We start from the raw sequence: 22749 nt of genomic DNA, 5'->3' as shown, positions 1-22749 counted from the left end.
TATAATTTTTTTTACATCTGTAACAGTGGGATTTTAGTTTTATTGAGATACTATTATAGTATTTATTAATATTTTCAATTATTTTTTATTTTTGTATTTTGTATTTTCATTTTAATGTTAGTTAGTACAAAACATTTTTGTTGTTATTTTGTTGTTTATTTAAAAGTTTTTGTTATAAGTCTATGTATTTTTTTTATTATTTTATTTAAATTTTACATATTTTAGTACATGAAGTGAAAAATTAAAATGTTCTCAAGTAACAGCAATATTTTTATAGTTTTAATTTTAGTTAACTATCATTTCTAATTTGATTCCAAGTTTAATATGAAAGGTGAAGTGTAATTTCTATGGTGCTATCTTCACCAAATTAATTGTGAGATCTGACATAGAGAGATGCATGCAATAAAATAACTGTAAAAATATTAATTATTGATCCATTGGTCAGGCAAACAAATATCCCCGCCCCCAAACCTACTCTGTTGGTTGAGTGTCAGGATGCTCTAAACACAGAAGAATGTTTTGATAGTGACAGACACAGTGTTTACACCCCTTTCGGGTAAATCAGCCTTCAAATAGCTTCTAGTTGCCTCTGCAAATGCATCATGAGACCATGAAAAGAAGTCATTTAAAGATGTATGCTATAAAAATTTGAAACCATTATATGATGAAACAAAGCCTCAGAAGCACAATGCACTTTGCTGGTCACATGAATGCCTTTCTGTGTGCCGTGTTTGCATGTGTGTGTCGTGTGTGGAGTGTTGTCTCGTGCTGGCAGTACGCTTCAGCTGGTGAGAGTGGCTGAGAGCTGGAGGTCAGAGTTCAGCGGGATTCTGGTCACTGCTTAAACAACACGAGCAGCCACACGACTGCAAGAAGAGCACAGCCTAGAGTAAAACCAGCGCTGCTTTGCCTTTATCTCTCCTGGAGTTTAATGAGGTCATCTGTTCTTCCCAAACGCTCTGCACAAGAAGTCTGGACCAAAGAGGCCCATTAGGGCCATCGCTCAGATGCTTTTTGTGGCGTTCCCCTCTCTCCTGGCTCTTTCTCTTGGCTTTTTTTTTCAATAACCCACTGGCCGTCAAACGCTTTCCTCATGCCGCATTAATGAAACTACTGAAATCACCCCCCCACCCATTCTCTCCCACTATGTCCAATCGTCCCCCTTGTGTGATTCAGTCATATAAACAGCAAAGTGTGCTGCATATAATCACCTTACATCAAATGCATCTCATCCACAAAGGCTGCAGCTTACAAAAAAGGGGCCTTTTGTGGAAGGGATAATCTGATAATAAATTGACCTGTCATTTAAGATACATCTGCAAGGGTCGTTTCCTAATGTCTGTGTTTACTGAAAAGACCTTGAGGTTGGTCTGACTTCTCTGTTTCTTTCTCTTTCTTTTTGTAAGGTGATGACTAACTCCTTTTGACCAGCACACTTTTCCACAGTTCCCAGTTTACTCAGATAGATTAATGACTCCCCCATTTGTGTGCGTGCTTGTATGTGTGTGTGTGTGTGTGTGTGTGCCTAGTGGAGCGTCTGTGTGCATTTCCGCCATGAATGGCTGGTCTTTCAGGGACACTGGCGGCTGCCTGAGTAAAAACAGCCAGCTTTTGTATGGGTCTCTGTCTACTCTCATCTAAAGCAAATTAGAAATCAGGAGCGGGGAAGAATTTGAGCTCCCTCCTGCCATTTGCAGCGTAGCATTATAGTAAACCTGCCCAGTGTGCTCTTATCTGAGACATGTTGACTGAAATGACTGTCATTATGGTGCCACTCTTTGAGCTGGTCTGTAATGAAACCCTAGCCACAGTGATCTCAAACTGCCATATTATCAGCTATAAATCTTCCCTAAAGATGCTTTCTGCAGTTCATCTGCTTGACCAGCGCTCACACTGAGCCCTTAATCTTGGTTTTACTATTAGCATGTGCAGTGGGACTTCAGAGGGCTTAGCATATCATGGGGAGGATATGACTAAAAGCATATTTATGAAATAAAAATGACTTTTTCATTACTGAATTCACAATTTGGTCATATTCAAAATTAGTAATATTCACGAAGTCCTTGAAAGCGGTGTTATCTAAGTCGACATTTCAGTCACTGTGTTATATCACTGCTGAAAAGACCAGCATGGACCAATATTTAATTTCTAGTTTATGCTGGTTAGGACTAGTTCTGCACTGGTCGGCACCCTGTTCACCAGCGGGTACACTAGTTACACATGACCAAACCATGGACCAATCAGAGATACGTTTCCAGTACAATGGCAAAACACACTGATTAACTACCATACAACGATGCACTGTTGAAGAAAATAAGGTAGGTAGGAAAATAAAGGTAGGGTTGGTGATTTCGGAGAGGCTAGCAATAGCAAGCTAGCTTTGAATGCGTAAGATCTCACCCTCCCTGCATAATCACTCTCCAAAGCCACACCTCCTCCAAAACACATGAGGCAGACCAACGTCATATCTCATCTCATTCAACACAGAGAAAACATTACAGTACAGAGCGCATAATATTACAACAATAACCTTTTATTCTCGCTCTGTCTGCAACAGCTTAATGGAAAGCACTGATGGCGTATCACGTCTGCGCAAAGGTATGCAAATACATATGCTGACAGGCAGGTAAATGCAGCCTCTCGTAGCCCTCGGACCGAGGGATATGATGTTTGGACGAACATTTTATGGTCCTACGCCTTCCACAGACGATATAAATACATTTAGACCACTTAACTTAGTAATTGCTATTGGGATGTAAAAAGACTTTTAACCAGCATAACAAAAATATTTTTGAACCAAATCACCTACCCTGCCTTTAACTAGTCATGACCGTTTCCTGAAACTGTATAGTAACATGGTCGCCTTCTGCTAATTAATCGATTCACAATTAATGGCGGAGTATATAGGTTATTGGTATAAAAAAAGAAAGCAATTGATTTTTTAAAATAATGTTAACATGCAGTATGTAAATGGAGTATCCTTTATTCCCATATAAATGTGGTTCATTAAGCCATCAGCTTTCTCCACAATGTCATTTCTCCAAGATGCTGCTGTATAGAAACATGGCATCTGAAGATACTTCAATATTAATCCCTGTAGTTTTGCTTTATTTGATGTTTGATTCATTGCAGGGTCCCTCTTATGTAATACCCTGGGGTTCCCATATTAATTTATGCACATAAACAGTGCTGATTGTTGACATGCAAAAAATACATAAATTGAAATGTGTATAATATAATTAAAATGGAGTAAAGTGTGCAGAATGTACTGCATGTTAGCATGTCATTTTGCTCAAGAGAATTGTCTATGTAAATTCACATCATACTAACAAGAAGCTATGCTTCAAAAGACAAAGTTGAGAGCTGTAGTTCCAAACTGTTTGCAAATGTTTCGTTAGTAATGATAAAATATGTGATCATATTTGGCTTCTGATGCATTTGAGAAACACACCCCAGCTCGAGACTTTTGTATAAAATTAAACTAAAACTGTTTGCGTATAAAAGTGGTCACAAGCCGAAAAGCCAAAAGTTTTTATATATATATATATATATATATATATATATATATATATATATAATTGAGCATCCAAAACACACCATATGCTGGTCTTTTCAACAGGAATAAATCTGTATCAGATGTATAAATGTGTGGACTTGCCTCAAATCTCTCAGCATTCATGTAGACTGTTTGAATTAAACTTGGCAAAAAGTGCAAATTGAACATTGACAATGCAACCTTGTTTGTTTGCGTTTAGGTGACAAGCATGGTAAGTACGAGTTCTCAGTGCTCTTGACCGTGCATCGACGTGTCGCCGTCGCAGTATAGCAGCTGCTAAACACCTGCTTGAGCTCTGAGCCTCTCTGCCTCTCTCTAAGCCATACGTGAGCCGCTGCTCCCAGCATGTTTATCCTCAACCCGTGCCCGCTTTTCACTGTCTTTTCAATGCAGTTGTGCTTCATTCTCTGGCTGTTTCAAGTGTTTAGAGGCAGGACTTCCATCCTGTTACGGTCGTGCATGCTATACAATCTGCATGGGGAATGTTTGTCTTTGTAGCGTTCAGGCTTACACACTTTAGCTCGATTAATTAAATGACCGGTTTTAGAAATCCATCTATGCACGGACATTCTTTGTGCTATTAAAAGTCTATATTGAGAAATCGTCTTTAGCCTTCTTGTGAAAATAACAAGGAGGTTGTGTAAAGGAGAAAGCGTGTCTTTCAGGCCCTTTTCTTTGACGCGTTCATCTGTACTGTTTCGGCTCGGTTTGATGACCTTGATAGGAGCTTTTAGAATGAGAACATTACACACTGCGGAAAAGGAAAGTTAGTATTACTTAACCCTTGTTCCCGACAGACACAATGCATTTTATTAGACATATAGGAGCTAGATAATATATAACATCAATGTCACTTCTCATTGGATTTAGTTCTCTTTCAGCTCTGCGCTCGATATTAAACATTATCATCTCCCGTGCTCTGTGCTGGAGGCTTTCGCTCTTTTCAGACTTTTCGTCTTTAATGCTAGCACATTCCTCTTAAGATCAACGGCTTTATATCTCTGAAGATTCTCTTAACATGCTTTCTGTCTGTGGATCTTTGTGTGTGAGGGTGTGGGCTGCTTTATTGTCCTGTTCTGTGTACACTGCAGGGGGGTGATGGTTTCGAATGTCTCACGGTTCGGACTGTATCACGGTTCTGTATTGAGTCTCAGTTGGTAATGGTTAGATAATAGAAAACCAGATAATGGTTCTTATTATTATATACATTTTGAAAACCATTTTTGCTGCTTAATATTTTGGGGAAAACTGTGATACCTTTTTCAGGACTCTTATGTAAATAAAAAGTTCAAATGAAAATAATTTATTGGAAACAGAAATCCAATATATCATTCACTTGAGATCAAAATAATGTGTCCTTGCTGAATAAAAGTTTTATTTATTGATTGATTGGTTTGCCTGCTTGCTTATATATTGATTTATTTTAAGTTATTTCGTTTCTTACCCCAACATTTTGAATGGTAGTGTATTACCGTTTCCACAAAAATATTAAGCAGCTAAATCTGTTTTCAGCATTAATTGTAATGTCTTTTGAGCACCCAATGAGCATATTAAAATGATTCCTGAAGGATCATGTGACTCTGAAGACTGGAGTAATGGCTGCTAAAAACTCTAATAATATTACTCATTTTGCTGTATGTCTGTTTTAAATAAATGCATCCTTGGTGAGCATAAAATACTTCTTTCTTATGACTGGTAGTGCACATTTTTGTTATAAATTAGAGAACAGTTCAAGAAGCATATACACTAGTGGTGTCATACTTCTGGCATTGAGATAAAACAATGGTACAAACGTGTATCCCGAACCGTGTTGTTAACAGAAACCATTTAACTCCTAGCTCACTATGTCTATATCCTTTCTGGATCCTAATTTCTTCTCTAAATGCTATTGAAGGATCAGAGCGTGAAGGACAAAGCTCTTCAGAGTATGGCCTCCATGTCCTCGGCCCAGATCGTCTCTGCCACCGCCATCCACAACAAGCTGGGTCTTCCGGGCATCCCGCGTCCTGCCTTCCCCGGAGCAGCAGGGGTAAGACCGCCCTCTGGCACCCACCTATCAGTACACTTACTTCAGCCACACGGCTGGCCATCGGGCTGCCTGCGTCAGCTCCAATCCCATTACACACCCACATCACCTGCCTTCATCAGATAAGCCCACTAATGCCACACTCAAGATAACTAGACTGCATGGCACATAGTCCACCTCATTTTTCAATGGACATGTGATAACTGATGTATCAAGAGTGCACAGACGTGTGTGTGCCTGTGGATAGGCTGTGTTTTGTTGTCTATTTATTTATCTAATTCTCTAGTTTTGGCAGGGCATGATATCCACGGGCCAGCCTGGATCCTCACAAGAGTGAGTATATCTACTAGAAGTTCTGCTCCCATTGGCCCACTAAAGCTTTCTTTAGTCAGACATTCTTCTTCTTCTTCTGTGCCTTCATCATTGTATTCACCCACTTTTTCACCACCTTCTTCTTTTGCATCTTCTTCACCGTTGCTGTCTTCACCACCACCCTCTTCACCTTTTTCTTCACCTTTTTTTTATTCTTCACCACCGCCTTCACCTTTTCCTGCACCTCCTCCTTCTTGTTCTTCTCTACCACTTCACCTTCTGCACTTTCTTTTTCACCAGTCTTTAGCTTCCTCCCTTTCTTATGCAACTCTGTCTTCACCACCTTCTTCTTCACTTTCCACTTGTTCTGCACCTTCTTCTTCTTCTTCTTCACCACCACCACCACCGTCTTTACCTTCCTCACCTTCTTCTGCACTTTCTTTTGCATCTCCTGCACCTTCTTCTTCACCACCATCTTCACCTTCTTCTGCACATCCTTCTACATATTCTCCTTCTTCTTCTGCAATGAATTAACTGCTTATTCTTACCATAATGGGGTGGTTATACTCAAACTTTAATGCTCTTAATTTCATGCTTAGGTCTTTTGTCTAATTTAATATTACAAAATTATAAGTTTAATTATGTATAATTATAATTATTTAATATAGTTTGCATTATATATATATATAGATGGTTTGGTTTAAAGCATCTACCACTGCTTTAAGACAAGTGTACACTACAAGACAAATTCTTTAATTCCACAACTAGTGTGCAGCAAAAAGCCCTGGATTATGGCCAATTTATAGTGTATGCATGCTGCCAATGCTGTCTAGTATGCGCACTTGTAAATTAGTGAGCTTATTTGAAATTTAGTCAGCAAGTTGTCAGGTGTGCACACAGTCCTGACTAGCAATAAAGTTGCAATATCCAATGAAATTAAGAGAATGTGAGAGCAGGAGGGAAATCATTCATATTTTTGTCATGACTATGATCTGATTCAGCATTTAATTTTCACAGAACTAAATTTATAGCCCAAAACTTTAATGTGTTTCTTTTGCTGCCTTGAAAGCACTGGCATTTCCTTCAGGAAATGCAGATCTTCTTTATTCCTCCTGTCTCTGTTTTGTCTGCTTTATTGTCGTTCTCCTCTTCTTGATGTCTGCATTTTCCCCGTCCCTTCCAGCTTTCTCTCTTTTCCTCAGAGGGATCAGAGATAGAGGAAGCCTTTCCAGAAACAGGGATGGGTTGATTCCAAGTTTGAATACTTTGTGCAGCTTTGTTTCTTCTTTGCTGTGTAACCCTCTTAATCTCTTCAGTATGTAGTGCCGCTAAACTTCAGGCTGCTCGTTTTCCTGTTCTTAATTCTCCTTTGTCTATGTTTTAGCATCAAGCCATTTGCTCAGCAAGCGTACCCTATCCAGCCAGCAGTCACGACTACAATCTCAAGTATGTCGGTCGCCGCTTGCCATGTTTTTTTTTTTCCAGTTCACATTCAGATTTAACATTCTGTTTGTTTAGAAGAGCTAATATTCAGTGTGTGTATGTGTGTGTAGGTTATGATCCCCCGACAGCGCCGGCTCCCACAGTGCCCGCCTGGCAGGGCCGATCTATCGGCACATCTAAACTCAGACTGGTGGAGTTCTCCGCTTTTCTTGAGCACCAGAGAGATCCAGATTCCGTGAGTCGCTTCTTTATGTCACTATAAGTCAAAATGAAATTAACTTATACACTAATACACATTCCTGGTCTTATTGCACATGAGTCATCATTAACCTTTAGCCTACTAGTCAAAAAACCTCCTTAAAAGCGAGTGTTTTTAGAAAGAAGTCCGCCACAGTTGACTGAAAACGCACATTCTAGTATGCAACACGTACTTCTCACAATTCAATCTCTTTCCAATGGGGAAAAATACCCGCCCTACATTTTTGGCTCTTTGAATATCTCAAATAAATGTTTTACTTAGAAATATGATCATACCCTAATATAACTGTAATGCAGTGAAAATTAGTTGTGAATAACATTTTCTGTTGACTTTGAGGACTGTCAAAATACAGTGTCCTGTTTTAATTTAATTTTTAAATTTATAGCATAATTCAGATGTTATCATGCTTACATAAAAAAGCATTGTTTCTCTACTATATTAAAGTACCATCGCTAATATGTGTTATAGTTCTTTTATATGCTGTGGTACATTTGTGAATATCTCAGAATTATACCTTAAATATCATGAACTACCAATGAACACTTTATGTCATGTTAATTTCTACATATGTTAATACATTTTTAATATGTCTGGGGATATATCATTATTTTTTATATTTTGAACAAGCATGAAGTATCAATGAACAATAGTATGCATAATTTAGTGCCATTAAGCAAGATTATTTTTTTTAAATAAATGATCATTAACCCTTTGTCATGTTTATTCAGTCATTTGTTTGTCTGCCAAAATAATAAAATGTACAAATGTGAATTTTCTCACCAAATATAATATTGATATATGTCATTAATTGTGAATAATTAGCATTATTAATCAACATATCATGAAATTTATAAATTAACAGTTGTGAATAGATGGATAGTACTAAGTTAAAACTAAAAAATCAAGTGCTTTCAGTCATTTTGACAAGTTTCTAACTTGTTTTCTCTCTTTTTTCTGTGCAGTATAACAAGCATCTTTTCGTGCACATCGGTCAGACAAATCACTCTTACAATGATGCCTTGCTCGAGTCAGTGGACATTCGTCAGATTTACGACAAATTTCCTGAGAAGAAAGGAGGGCTGAAAGAATTGTTTGGCAAGGGTCCTCAGAATTCATTCTTTCTCATAAAGTTCTGGGTGAGTGAATCTCTGCAAAGAATGAGCATCTGTTTAGCAATTCACAGACCCCTCCCCCCCAACATGCACGGGACAATTATCCACAAAAGAAGACATCATAGCACACAATTAGTGCAAGAAAAACTTAGTATTTTTTTTTTATTTAGGCTTAAAAATAAACATAAATGTAGTATGCTGTGTAATGTATGCCCAGCCTGTGCCAAGGTTTCTACATTAATGAGAGCGAAATTACCACAGTTCATGTTTACCACCCATACAACTGCCTATTTAACGCAAATATTTATCCACCGAGTGATTACATGCATGAATAATCGTGCATTTCCCTAAAGACACTGGGCCACTTTAGTTTTAAAGACAGCCGTCTCTGTTTACGCGTCCAAACCGCCGCCGCCGCTATATTTGGCATGGCATAGCTGAAGTGTCCATGATCAAAGCTCGCACTTATTCCGTTTAATATCGCCAAACAATTGGATGACCTGGTTGCTCCTCTAATAGCTATTCAAACATTGCATGCATTTTGTGAAATGCTAACTAGCGGCAACCAACAAAGTGGGCCTCATCGTGGTTGGAGCGAGGCTGTTCGAATTCCGTTTGAAGTGACAGAGGGATCTGAATTTCAAATGAAACTCTGGATCTGCACAATAATGCCTCTCTTGAATATGATGTGAAAATGTAACAGGCTTGTCTTAATGAAAAGAGAGTATGCCAGAAATGAATATTTGAGCTTTCTCGGTAATGAACATCGTGTTAGCTTACTGAGAGAGCGGAGAGCGAGCTGTTCTTTTTTCCACTCTTTTTCAGAATTTTTTTGAGTGCCTTTTTACTCAAAGTTATTTAATCTATTCTTTCTAACCTTAGACACAGCCTTTTTCTTTAATACACGAATAGACTAAAATGTAGAATTGACAGTGGTTGGTAGTTTTGTGTAGGTATAATGCAAGCTAAAAGGAATAGTTTCCATAAATGAACATTTACTCACCCTCATGGTCTTCCATAACTGACTTTTTTCTTACATGTAACACCAATATACTGCAGAAGGTCCACAGTGGTCTTTTCATAATGTGAATGGATGACAAAAAAGCACTATAGAAGCATTTTAAAAGTTTCATACAAGTTTCATGTCTATGTGAGGAACAAACTGAAGTGTAACGCCGGTTTCACACCGCACGCGTAAGCAGAGCAGAGGCAGCGCAGAAGCGGCGCGTATGCAGAGCGTGAACCGCGCGGCTTGTGTACTGCAAATACAGACGAGTATCGTTCATTCGGTCACGCTTTTCAGGTGTTCTCCTACAGCTGTCTGGCATGTGCTTTGATATGGGCAGTGCCGTGTTCCCCTCTGTCACGTGGTGTATAACATGCTGTATATATAGTTTACATGATAAAAAGTAATCTTAAAGTTAATAAATGCCTCTAGTTTTAATAATTTAAACAGGCCTTTGAAATGGGCAATAACTCCTGGCAGTGATGTGTTTTTGTGTAGTTGATTCTATGCTAAATCTAATATTTGATGTTTTTTTTTTTTTTTTTTTTTAATGTTGTAGGTTTAAGTAGAAAATGAGAATCACTAAAATTATTGAATATATTTTGAGACAAAGGTCTTCTTAATGATTACCAGTTTGGTTTAAGATAATTAAAGCAACAGTTTTTCAATAACTAGAAGAATATGTAAAAGCATTGTATTTGGGGTAAAAAGCGCCCCTGCTGTTGGGGCGAAAGGCACAATAATTAACATGATATTTAATAGATGGCTGACTTTTCCAATTGCTGACATGACATGGTTCATATGGTATCATATAGCCTATTATGTTGGGTGTCCACCTTAGAGATAATCACCATGTTTATAATGAAGCCATCATATTTAAAAACATGATATTAATCATATCATATAATAAAATAAAATTTGTTGTTACTACTGTAAATCTATATTATCTTATTATGGGATCTCCTTCAATGCTTTCAGAATCTTTACTTTTTATTTTGTTTCTGTATTTTAAAATATATATTTTATATTAACATGTTAATGACATATTTATTGAGCATTATTTATCAAAATAAGCAGAAAATAGCCTAACTTTGCTAAATTGATTGATTTGAACAAGTATTAACATTAGTATACATTTTTTTTTTTTTTTTAGCTAAAGTAGCAGTGTGCCTTTTACCCCGTGATTGTGAAACAAGAAACACCTCACATGATTTTACTTGAAATGTGTCAATTTTGATCAAGAAAAATGCACTGTGGCTTTAATTCAGCGTAAGCGGCGCAGCAGAAATAGACTCGGCGCCGAAACTATCGCGGCACTGCCGCTTCTGCTCTGCTCCTGCTACGCGCTGCCGCGCCGCCTCTGCCTGCGGTGTGAATGCTCTAATCTGTTAACATGGGCGCCGAAAAAATACGCCCTGTTTACGCGTGCAGTGTACATCAGGGGTCAGTCTTCATTCAAAATCCTCCATATAGTTTTTTTTTTTTTTAAGCTGTGCTTACAGTGTCCACTAGATGGCAGTTTTGTATTGAATGTTATATGTTGATTGATCTATCCATTTGTTCTGCTGTAGATTTCTCTGTAATAGAAGTATTTGACAGTTAAATTGAGAATTAAAGCTGCAATCTCATTGCTTCATAGGCTGACTTGAACTGCAACATTCAGGATGAAACTGGGGCTTTCTATGGAGTGAGCAGTCAGTACGAGAGCCCGGAGAACATGACCATCACCTGCTCCACAAAGGTTTGCTCGTTTGGCAAACAGGTTGTTGAGAAAGTGGAGGTACATTTCAAGCGTTCGTTTTTGAGTACAGTTGTATTGTATAAATGGAGCAATAAATGTTCTTCCTCTAATATGAGTTTCCCAGAGGAAAATGTAATTGCTCTTTTATTATTCAGGACACTTAATGGAGTTCTTAGTTGTTAGTACACATCGTCTTGAGAGAATTTAATGAAGTCTCAAAATTTTAATCGAAGACTATGATATCTTCATCTAAGCACAATTTGAGACATTGAGATTTTGTGATCAGTGATGTGAATTTAAACATTTTAAAATGTTAAATCATGCAAAAAAAGTCTGTACTAAATGGTGGTATCATTGTAGATTTTCAGCATCATTACTCCAGTCTTCAGTGTTACATGATCCTTCAGAAATCATTCATATGCTGAATTGCTGCTCAATTATTAATAATGGTATATACTTACTTTTGAAAACAAGCTAATAAATAATGTTTAATATTTTTTGTGGAAACATGTTTTTCTGGATTCTTTGAAACATTTGTTGTAACATTCTAAATGTCTTTAATGACACTTCTGAACAATTTAATGGGTCCATGCTAAATATAAGTATTTCTTTCTTTCTTTTTATTCCTTTTTTTTTTTTTTTACTTACCCCGTACTTTGAGTAGTAGTGTATCACTGTTTCCTCAAAAATATTAAGCAGCAGAACTGCTTTCAACATTGACAATAAATGTTTCTTGGGCACCAAATCAGCATATTCAGAATGATTTCTGAAGGATCGTGTGACACTGAAGAATGAAATAATGGCTGCAAAAAATTCAGCATTAACATCACAATTATATATATATATTAGAACAATACAGTTATTTTAAACTGTAATAATAGTTCACAGTATTACTGTTTTTACTGTATTTGGGATAAAAAAAAATGCAGCCTTGGTCTTTCAAAAGCATTTAAAAATCTGAATGATTCCAAACTTGTGACCAGTAATGTACATATAAAAACCAGCTTTGTCATCAGGGGAAGAAATTACATTTTAAAATATATTAAAATAGAAAACAGTTGTTTTAAATTGTAATAATATTTCCAAATATTGCTGTTACAGTGCATTGGTGAACATAAGATATTTCTTTTAAAAACAAACTTAATTTCACTCAGATGATGCTAACTCTGGAACAACATACAAATCTACCAAATTTTGCTACAAGTTTAATCGCAACATATAATCATTGCAGTTAATAGTGTTCACCGTCTGTTTGATTACATGCAATTTGTAACTAACTGCATGATTTCTGCTGTACATTTCTGTCATAGTCACCACTAATAACCTACTCCTAAATATAATGTAGAAACTTAACATTTTCTGTAAAGCTGGTTTGCAACGATTTCTATCATGAATTGCGCTATACAAATAAAGTTGAATTGAATTGAATAAAAAAACAAAAACTCTCTCATCTGTCCTCTCAGACGGAGTATGCTCGCTTTGAGAATGGACGCTTTGTTTACCGGATAAGTCGATCTCCCATGTGTGAATACATGATCAACTTCATCCACAAACTCAAACACCTGCCTGAGAAATACATGATGAACAGCGTCCTGGAGAACTTCACCATCTTATTGGTGAGTCTACATGTGCGTCAGTGATGTTTTAACCTATCAGTGAGAGATTTCAGTGCAGGGCGGAGCCTGTGGCCTCTGAGCAGAGACGACCCAGCATTCCTGGCATTCCTGTGGCGCTGTGCAAAGCCTGATAATCTCCTGCAAAGGGGGAGGAACCCCTTTCTCTAACCTTCATACACACAAGGATTAGAGCCCTATTCTCTCCTATAGTGAGGGTCTTACTAATGCACTTTCCCTGCTCCCTTCCTTCAAATCCCTCACATCCTGGTGCTGTGCATCTGTAAACCTGCTCTCCTGGGTTGCGACTCTCACCTGCCATGGTGGTTTTAGTTGTTATTATAGACTGAGGGAGGATGTGTGTGTGTGTTTATAGTGAATGCTTGTGTTCAGTATATGTTGTTGAAGGGTGGTGGCATTGGTATTAACATCCATCTCAGGTGATCCGATCACATACAGCACTGCATTTTTAATATTGGATTAAAAAACAGGATCCAATATGTTAAAAATGATCCGATCATTCAGTTTTTAAACACTACCTTGTCTTGATGCATTGCAGATTGACTCTGGGGGGAAAAGCCCAATATAAATGCACAAGACTTAATAAAAAACTTTAATGTGCCTGAAATCGACATGCAGTTTGACACTGACATAAAATGATGTATGCAGTCAAAAATCAAAAATCTTCCTTTGGATGATATCTTTTCACAAATCAAATCAGTACACAGGTAAATCTCACAAAATACATCCAAAATTCCAAAAAAAAAAAAAAAAAAAGAATGCCCATGAAAATCTGCCCTTTAAGTGTTTTTGAACTTTAAATATTGTTTGCATTGTACCATAAATTTTAAGACAGTTAAGCACATTTCCTCGCATCAAATTTTCATTACTGTTATGTGTAGATGTGATTCTCATTACATTGTTATTGCTGTACAATATTTTTTACTATAATAAATAATAATAATAATAAAATAAAAAATTTTTTAATGAAAGATACAAATCACTGTGCTCTGCTAACTTGTGAAGTCCATAAATATTAATAATAACAAAAGAAAAATAAATATAATGATCTGCACTTTTATTTTTAAATATTATTTTATTTCACTTCTCATGGGTCATTTTTTATATTAAATTATAAATACATTTATTGTAATGTTTTATTTTAAGTCAGCCTAGGTAATGTCAGTTCAACATATTACCATGCTGTACAGTACAATTTGCAAGTTAGACATACTGTTTTTTTAATGTTTATAGTTAAATACAGTACAAACGGCAATACTGTGGAATTTAAAATAACTTTTCTATTTGAAGATATTATAAAATATGTAAAATACAAAATATTATTTATTTCTATGAGGGCAAAGCTGAATTATCAGCATCATTACTCCAGTCTTCAGTGTCACATGATCCTTTAGAAATCATTCTAATTTGGTGCTCAAAAAGCATTTCTTATTCTCATCAATGTTAAAAACAGTTTATGCTGCTTCATATTTTTACAAATTCATATTTTTTCCCAAAATTCTTTGAATAGAAAGTTCAAAAGATCTAAGATTACAAAAGACATTTTTGTAACATTAAAAATGTCTTTCTTTTCTGTCATCTTTAATCAATTTATTGTGTCCATGCTGAATAAAGTATCTATTTAAAAAAATAAAAAAATAAATTGAACGGTAGTGTATAAATTCTTCTCTCTTTTTTGCCCACTACTGAATTATGTTTTTTGCATCATAGTAATGAGAATTGAGGGGCGGTAGGCTTAATTTATCTAAACCTTTTGTGAAAATATGACCTGGACATTTTTTGACAAGTTTGTGAGATTTAGGCCCAGACGTGAACTGTACAATAATGCAATCTCTCTGTCTGTCTCTCTGTTTCAGGTGGTAACAAACAGAGACACACAGGAGACCCTGCTGTGCATGGCCTGTGTGTTCGAAGTGTCAAACAGCGAGCACGGAGCCCAGCATCACATCTACAGACTAGTGAAGGAATGAAGCAGCTCTTTCACACAGACTCTGGACCTCAGTACAGTGGCAGTGCCTCTAGCTCAACACTCACTCAAGATGATTTTCCGTCACATTTGGGTGATGCTTATAATTATATATATATATTTTTTTTCTTTATTAATATGTGTTTGACGTTTAACTGCAGCTGTGAATTGCGGTACAGTTGTATTATGTTTTAATACGGGAAAGAATGTCAAAGAATGCCGAATCAACATTCATTCGTAGACTATACATATAAAGTGACAGTATCATTCAACTTAAAGGTTAGGTTGAGTTAGAATGAATCTGAAAACGACCTCATTTCAATTTTTTTTTTTTTTTTTAATCTCGGAAGCGCACACATCTGAAAGCGTATGGGTGCAGCCATAAATGTGTGTGTGAGTAGGATGTAGGTGTACAGATGTATATACATTCTCACATACTGTACGTAGGTATTTTTCCCAAAGAAAAAGTATTTGAGAAATTTCATTCTGTAACATTGATTTATTAAAAAGAAAGCTACTGTAGGTGTTTAAAAAAAAAAAAAAAAGAATCTTGTGGCCATCGGAAAACAAAACGTTCCTGCATTCCGAGAATTCAGGGAATTCTGAAGCCCAGCCCTTGAAAACAATTACTTTGTACACACTACTTTTTTTTCTTTTTCGTTGAGGAATTACTGCACTGTGATACGAGACGTTTATACCAACCTGTGTCTGTTGTCATGTGTCATCACCTGCAATAAGAAAACGCAGAGAATCGACCCCTTACTGTTGACTGTACAGCTTGTGTAAAAGGTAACTCTAGAAACAAGAAGCACTGCATTAACTACCAGGGCTTGATGGATTATCCATCAGATTGACCCGAGCACTTGGATCCACTCGTCGGACAAGCCTTAGAGCGTGTTTGCCGCTGGGAAAGCCACACTTTTCACGAAGCCCATCCCTGAACGTGCTGTACGCCCGTACGTCACGGAGCACTCCTTCATCATCTGTAAGAATCTGTCCCAGAGTTCCTCGCTGCCTTTGACATCCCCACACAGCCCATGTCTCTGTGGCCTAATCGATTTCTACGACTGCAAGCCTTAATAATGGTTGTGTGAACTCCAAAAGATGCCACTAAAGCTGTGAACTCTTTCCTAAGCTGGAAGACTTTCTTATTGTCACATGTTGTAGGAATTGTACAGTACAAACCTGCCAAAGTGTAACAATATACAGCACAGTGCCTTAGTGTATGAAGCGAACATGGACGAGCGCAGTCGATTTTCGTGAAAAAGGTGCGGTCACATTTACTGTTGCTAGGCGGAGAAATTAGTGCAGATGAATCCGTCATTCCAATAGGAATTTGTTTGACTGGGAGTTTCGCGATAAGGCAGAAATTTTGCTCGTTTTTTAAGTTGTTTCAAGTGAGTTTGCCGCACTGACCAGCTGAGAGATTCTTGGTTTGAAAGTGACTTCTGTGTGAGCTGTGCTTTACACATCGCTACACTGTTGATGAGAAACAATGGACTTTTTGCCCACTAAATTTTGCCGCAGTTTCACAAATGTGACCGCACCTTAAGATCCTACGTGTCATCTTTATAAAAGAGCACTGGCCATTCGGTTGACCTTTCACTCTCAGAGACGGAAGACATATTTAGACATACAGATCTTGCCTTTCTTATCCGAAAAGACCAAAAAGTTGAAGGAGACGCATAGAGCTCCTCTTTATTTCCTGCACTGTAGCATGAAAGTGCCTTTGGTTCTGATTTTTCCAGCTTAGAAAAGACTGATGTGTTTTTTTTTTTTTTGCGTTCTTAAGATGATCGAAAACCAAAAAAAAAAAAAAAGTGGATGTAGGTCAAATATTCACCACATTGCCTTCATAAGAATTTTATAGAAAAATCAACATGGGCTAGTGAGTGGAAATAAATTTATGTAATAATTATAAATAACAAACTTCTATCAGCATTTGATTTGGTGGATGTGGCAAACTGTCATATTTTATTATTTTTCTTTCGAGCTATGAACTTCGGTTCCATTCTGTGAGAGATTTATTTGACATAGAGCTTTAGCTACTTTTCTAGTGCATAATCGAATTGTAAAAGCGGAAAACCTCACAGCACCGTGGAGATTATGATTGCTGAATGGTGTTTGCTTTTCCTTTTTTCAAGCCATTTCAATGTCTTATTTTGAATATAGAAACTCTATATGAAGTGACGTCAAAGTGTGTTGCTCCTCAGACCTTAAAGATAGTCAAGGATATTAACCGCAGAGTCACATGTAAGTCCTTTACGGACAAAGCTGGCTTCACCAAACCATATCATCTTCACTGCATAATTTATTCATGTTGTTCATTTAAGTGGATTGAACCCTCAAAGCGTGAGAGACTAAGTTAGATTTACAGCTGTGTATGTTGTAGCGTTTCAAGTAAACTGTGGAGTTATTAAGTACGCGCGATATCAAAACGGCAGACGATGTTGATTGTTTCGTGTTTGCCGTACCTTCGCCCCTTTGTTCTTGTTCACGTTTCATATAGAGATCTTCCTGTATTGTTCTACATGTACGCGATGGTTTTGTGACGACGTCAGTATATTCAGAGCCCGTTTGGGTGGTGATACTGTTACTGCTGCGCTGCTGGTGCATCTGCTACGTCAGTTCCTCCTTATCAGTCCCCTTTACTTCTCCAGGGATCTGAGAACTAATGCCTTTAATATGATGAATGTTAAACGGACATTATTTTGCTAGTAACGGACACTAAGCACGGATTTGAGCGGAATCCGGACTACAGTATGTCAGCAGTTTAGCTTCTGTTTTTTGATCTATATGTTTGTATTTTGTCTATGTGTAGGTACTGGTACCTCCTATGTTCATTACCATTTAAGATGTTGGCTTTAAAGTGAACTTTTCTCTAGTTCAGATAGTATCATAAAAAGATATTGGGTTTGTGTGCAGAGATTTTTTTGTAAAAAGGTGCTTTGTATAAAATTATATATTCTGGCTTTTCTTGGTACAAAGGTGTGATATCTTTTAATATCCCTGATGATGGAAAAAAAGCATTGGAGCAAGGCTGAGAGAGAAAAGAAAAAAACTATTATGTGTGTGTTCTTTATCGCATATGGTCTTGTCTTTGCTCCGTAACATTTTGATGCCTTCTTGATAAAGTGGTAGATATTTTGTAGCTTTCTAGATACTTTGTATGTATACAATATTGAATAAAATAAGTAATTAAAACAGCTTGTCTGGTCATGTGTTGTTTTCTTCATGTTTCATTGAAAAGGATGCACCTGTATGACCGACTGACTTTCTTCTTGAGAACACCAGAATGATGGTCACCAAACTGTTTAAAAAAAAAAAAAAAAAAATATATATATATATATATATATATATATATATTTCCACCTCACTGATTGGTGTGTTTTTGAAGCTGCTGCCACCGATCTGGACGAGCTCACAGAGACTGTAACATCTTATATCAGTTTCTGTGAAGATATGTGCATTCCTACCAGGACTCATTTAACCTACAACAACGACAGACCGTGGTTCACTGCAAAACTCAGACAGCTCCGTCAGGCCAAAGAAGATGCTTACAGGAAGGGGGACAAAGTCTTGTATAAATAGGGCAAATGCACACTGGAAAAGGAGATCAGAGAGGCAAAGAGGAATTATTCTGAAAAAATAAGGATTCAGTTCTCTTCCAGTGACTCAGCATCAGTGTGGAACGGTCTGAAAGAGTTCACCAACTACAAGACACCATCCCTCAGCACTGTGGAAAATCAACAACTGGCAGACGATCTGAATGAGTTCTACTGCAGGTTTGAAAAAACACCCCACACCTGCCCTGAACACCTCTCCACACAACCATTAACACCTCCAGGAAACCCACCCCCCACCCCCTCTCCCACCCCTGCAATTCAGATCAGCGAAGACGAGGTGCGCCAGGTCTTCCGGAAGCAGAAAAGGAAAAAAGCACCAGGCCCAGATTGTATTACACCAGTCTGTCTGAAATCCTGTGCTGACCAGCTGGCCCCCATCTTCACACAGATCTTCAACAGATCACTGGAGCTGTGCGAAGTCCCTTCATGCTTCAAACACTCCACCATCATCCCCATCCCAAAGAAATCTAAAATTACAGGACTAAATGGCTACAGGCCTGTGGCTCCAACGTCTGTGGTCATGAAGTCTTTTGAAAAACTGGTGCTGGCCCACCTGAAGGACATTACTGGACCCTTACTGGATCCTCTGCAGTTTGCCTACAGAGCAAACAGGTCTGTGGACGATACAGTCAACATGGGACTGCATTATGTTCTGCAACATCTAGACAGACCAGAGACTTATGTGAGTATTCTGTTTGTGGACTTCAGCTCAGCTTTTAACACGATCATTCCAAACCTCCTCCTGCCCAAACTCACACAGCTCTCTGTGCCCACCTCCGTCTGTCAGTGGATCACCAGCTTCCTGACAGACAGGCAGCAGCTAGTGAGGCTGGGAAAATACACATCCAGCACCCTCATAATCAGCACTGGAGCTCCTCAGGGTTGCGTCCTCTCCCCACTGCTCTTCTCCCTGTACACCAATGACTGCACATCTAAAGACCCCTCTGTCAAGCTAAGGAGCTGGCTGTCTGGTGCAGTCTTAACAACCTGGAGCTCAACACGCTCAAAACAGTGGAGATGATCGTGGACTTCAGGAGAAACCCCCCTGCTCTCCCCCCACTCACCATCATGAACAGCACTGTGACTGCAGTGGAGTCATTCAGGTTCCTGGGCACAACCATCTCCCAGGACCTAAAGTGGGAAATTCACATAAGCCGCTTTTCCACCATCGCGCCGAACGGTTCTCTTTGCATAACCGTTCCATTCCGTGCCAATCCTAGCCGGCCGGTACGGTTATGGTTTCATTTTCCACTGCAGGGCTGATAACGGATCTCTTTGGAATGCAATTCAAATGTGTCAGTCATTGCCGTGGTAACACAAGTGTTTACATATGATATGAGGTGTAAATAGCCACCGCGTTATGGAGGATGATCAGAAATTTCTTTCGATTTTATTACTAATTTGTGTTTACATTGCTCAAAATAGCGCGCTTAGCAAGCTACCGTACCAGGCTCACGTGGAAATACAACTGGAACCGTGCCTGACAGTTCTTAGAACCGTTCGGCCCGATAGTGGAAAAGCGGCTATAGACGCCATTGTTAAAAAGGCCCAGCAGAGATTGTACTTCCTTTACCAGCTGAGGAAGTTCAACCTGCCACAGGAGCTGCTGAAACAGTTCTACTCCGCCATCATTGAATCCGTCCTCTGCACTTCAATAACTGTCTGGTTCAGCTCAGCTACCAAATCTGACCTCAGAAGACTACAGAGGGTAGTCCGGACTGCTGAGCGAATCATTGGTACAACCCTCCCCACTCTCCAAGAACTGTACTCATCCAGAGTGAGCAAAACGGCTAGCAAAATCACTCTGGACCCCTCAGATCCAGCACACTCCCTCTTTGAACTGCTGCCGTCTGGTCGACGCTACAGAGCTCTGAGCACTAGAACGACCAGGCACAGAAACGGTTTCTTCCCTCAGGCAATCCATCTCATGAACACCTGACAATAATTGTGGAACACACACTATTTATACACTTATTTATCTAACACACACACATACTTAAGTCTACATTTCAATTTGCACATGTTATACCTGTACATACAACTGTCTATTGTTATATACCTGTACATGCAATTGTCAATTTGTGTATTTTTATTCCTTATTTACCTGTACCTTATTTACTCTTGTTTTTTTTTTTATCTGTTTTTTTTTTTGTTCTGTCGCTGTCATTCTGTTGCACTATGGAAGCTTTTGTCACAAAAACCAAATTCCTCGTATGTGTAAACATACCTGGCAATAAAGCTCATTCTGATTCTGATTCTGATTCAAATCTGCAGCGCCATCTGTTGTCACTTCTAGGAACAGACTTTGAAAACAGTTTAATCGAATTAAGTTTTTTTCCCCCAATGCATTTTTTTTTCTCCAGTTTTATTTATAAGCATGTATGACACACATTGTTGTGCAAGCTCATTGAAACTAAATGTTTTATCCACAAAATTACTATTTACTCTAGTACAGCTGTTTAATAACGTGTTCTGAACTTTATGGAGGCAATAAACACATTTTAATGCATAATTTCGTCATAATAATAAATAAAAATGTCTTGTATTCACCCTCAGGCCATTAAAGATATAAATGAGAGTGTTTAAAGGAACTGTTTTTTTCGTCATTGGAACAGATTTGGAGAAATTGTGCATTACATCACTTGCTCACCAGTGGATCCTCTGCAGTGAATGGGTGCCGTCAGAATGAGAGACCAAACAGCTGATAAAAACATCACAATAATCCACAAGTAACCCACACTACTTCAGTCCATCAATTAATGTCTTGTGAAGTAAAAAGCTGCATGTTTGTTATAAACAAATTCATCATTAAGACATTTTTAAATTTCATACTGTTGCTTCTGGCTCAAATATGAGTCCTTTATCAGTAATATTGCTTTCTTCAGTGAAAAAATTGTCTCATCCAAACCAGAAGAGAAATATGCACAGTTTATAAGCATCAAAACTGTTCTAAATAAATATACTGTTACATTTTGAACTCCCATTCTGACGGCACCCATTCACTGTAGAGGTTCCAGTCGTAAGCAAGTGGTGTGATGCAAAATTTCTCCACATCTGTTCAAATGAAGAAGCAAACATATCAAACTCACAAATTGAAGGTGAGTACATTTTCAGCAAATTTTCATTCTTGGGCGAACTATTCCTTTAATATTTATGGTTTATTGGTAATGTAGATCCTCTCGTACGCTACATGTAGTTACAGTAATAGCACTGAACACTAGGGGGCGTGATTGTTCCTCTATTATTTGTGAATGTAGCATTAATGAAGGTGGACAGCAGGGGTCACTGCAGGATTATTCTCAGAAAGTGGCGAACCATGAGCGTTTTATTACTCGAAGGCTTTAAAAAAAATGTTGAAGAGCAAAATAGAATATATGAAAAATATAATTAATTTAATAGAGAGAGAGAGAGCTAGACTGTTGTGTCATTGCATATCCCTTTGTTTTAGTGACTGATGAAGTTTGAAACCATGCTTTTACACTGATCATGCAGTTTTATTAATTTCAAGGATTATGGTGTTTTAACCTAAATTGGATCTCTTCTGACCATGCAATTAGAATTTATTTTTCCATAAAATAGCATATAAACTCTAGTGCAGATAGGCATAAGTGTTTGATTTGTGATGCACAATTTCTTAATAACATGCAATACTTCTAATGAAGCACTTTTATACCCTATAAGCCTGAAGAAGTAAATCTACTTAATTTTGGCTTTCAAAACTAAAACAACACAAAAATGCTACTATTAAAATAACTTTAGTCATACTGTGTCCATCACAAGGTGTGTTTCAGGCATGTTAAGCAGTGGACTCTGTTCAGAGGGCAGTCCCAGTTTACCATGGGTTGGGAGAGGCTACTTTTGTCTCGGCAACATCAGGTTAAAGATGCACTCGGGTTAAAGGTGAATAGTGCTTTTGCAAAACATTCTTTAAATGTTAAGCAGTGGACTCTGTCATATCAGTCGCCTGATAAAAGATGATTTATGGAGGGGGACCTTATAGGGGGCTGACATACTGATATCACACGACCAGCAAAATACTACTGATTTTGTCTCAAATAAATGAATGAT

General features: G+C 37.9%; 1 protein-coding gene across 7 annotated transcripts in view; it reads left to right on the top strand.

The window, feature by feature from the left end:
• tead1b (TEA domain family member 1b) overlaps positions 1 to 18261 on the top strand; it is a 71178-nt gene extending 52917 nt beyond the window's left edge. For 5 of the 7 annotated variants that reach the window (XM_058781407.1, XM_058781402.1, XM_058781404.1 and 2 more), the window contains 8 exons: positions 5451 to 5585; positions 5869 to 5915; positions 7279 to 7340; positions 7448 to 7572; positions 8559 to 8732; positions 11354 to 11494; positions 12919 to 13071; positions 14946 to 18261. In XM_058781407.1, the coding sequence (XP_058637390.1) occupies positions 5451 to 5585; positions 5869 to 5915; positions 7279 to 7340; positions 7448 to 7572; positions 8559 to 8732; positions 11354 to 11494; positions 12919 to 13071; positions 14946 to 15059 (951 nt within the window). In that variant the 3' untranslated portion in view covers positions 15060 to 18261. Of the gene's footprint in view, positions 1 to 3755; positions 3768 to 5450; positions 5586 to 5868; positions 5916 to 7278; positions 7341 to 7447; positions 7573 to 8558; positions 8733 to 11353; positions 11495 to 12918; positions 13072 to 14945 lie in introns of all 7 variants that reach the window. The other 2 variants (XM_058781406.1, XM_058781405.1) reach the window with 2 other exon arrangements.
• The last annotated feature ends 4488 nt before the right edge of the window (positions 18262 to 22749 follow it).

This window comes from Onychostoma macrolepis, chromosome 07 (assembly GCF_012432095.1).
Source record: "Onychostoma macrolepis isolate SWU-2019 chromosome 07, ASM1243209v1, whole genome shotgun sequence".
Taxonomy (NCBI): domain Eukaryota; kingdom Metazoa; phylum Chordata; class Actinopteri; order Cypriniformes; family Cyprinidae; genus Onychostoma; species Onychostoma macrolepis.
Note: the sequence above shows the minus strand (reverse complement) of the source record. Positions and strands in the feature narration are given on the sequence as shown.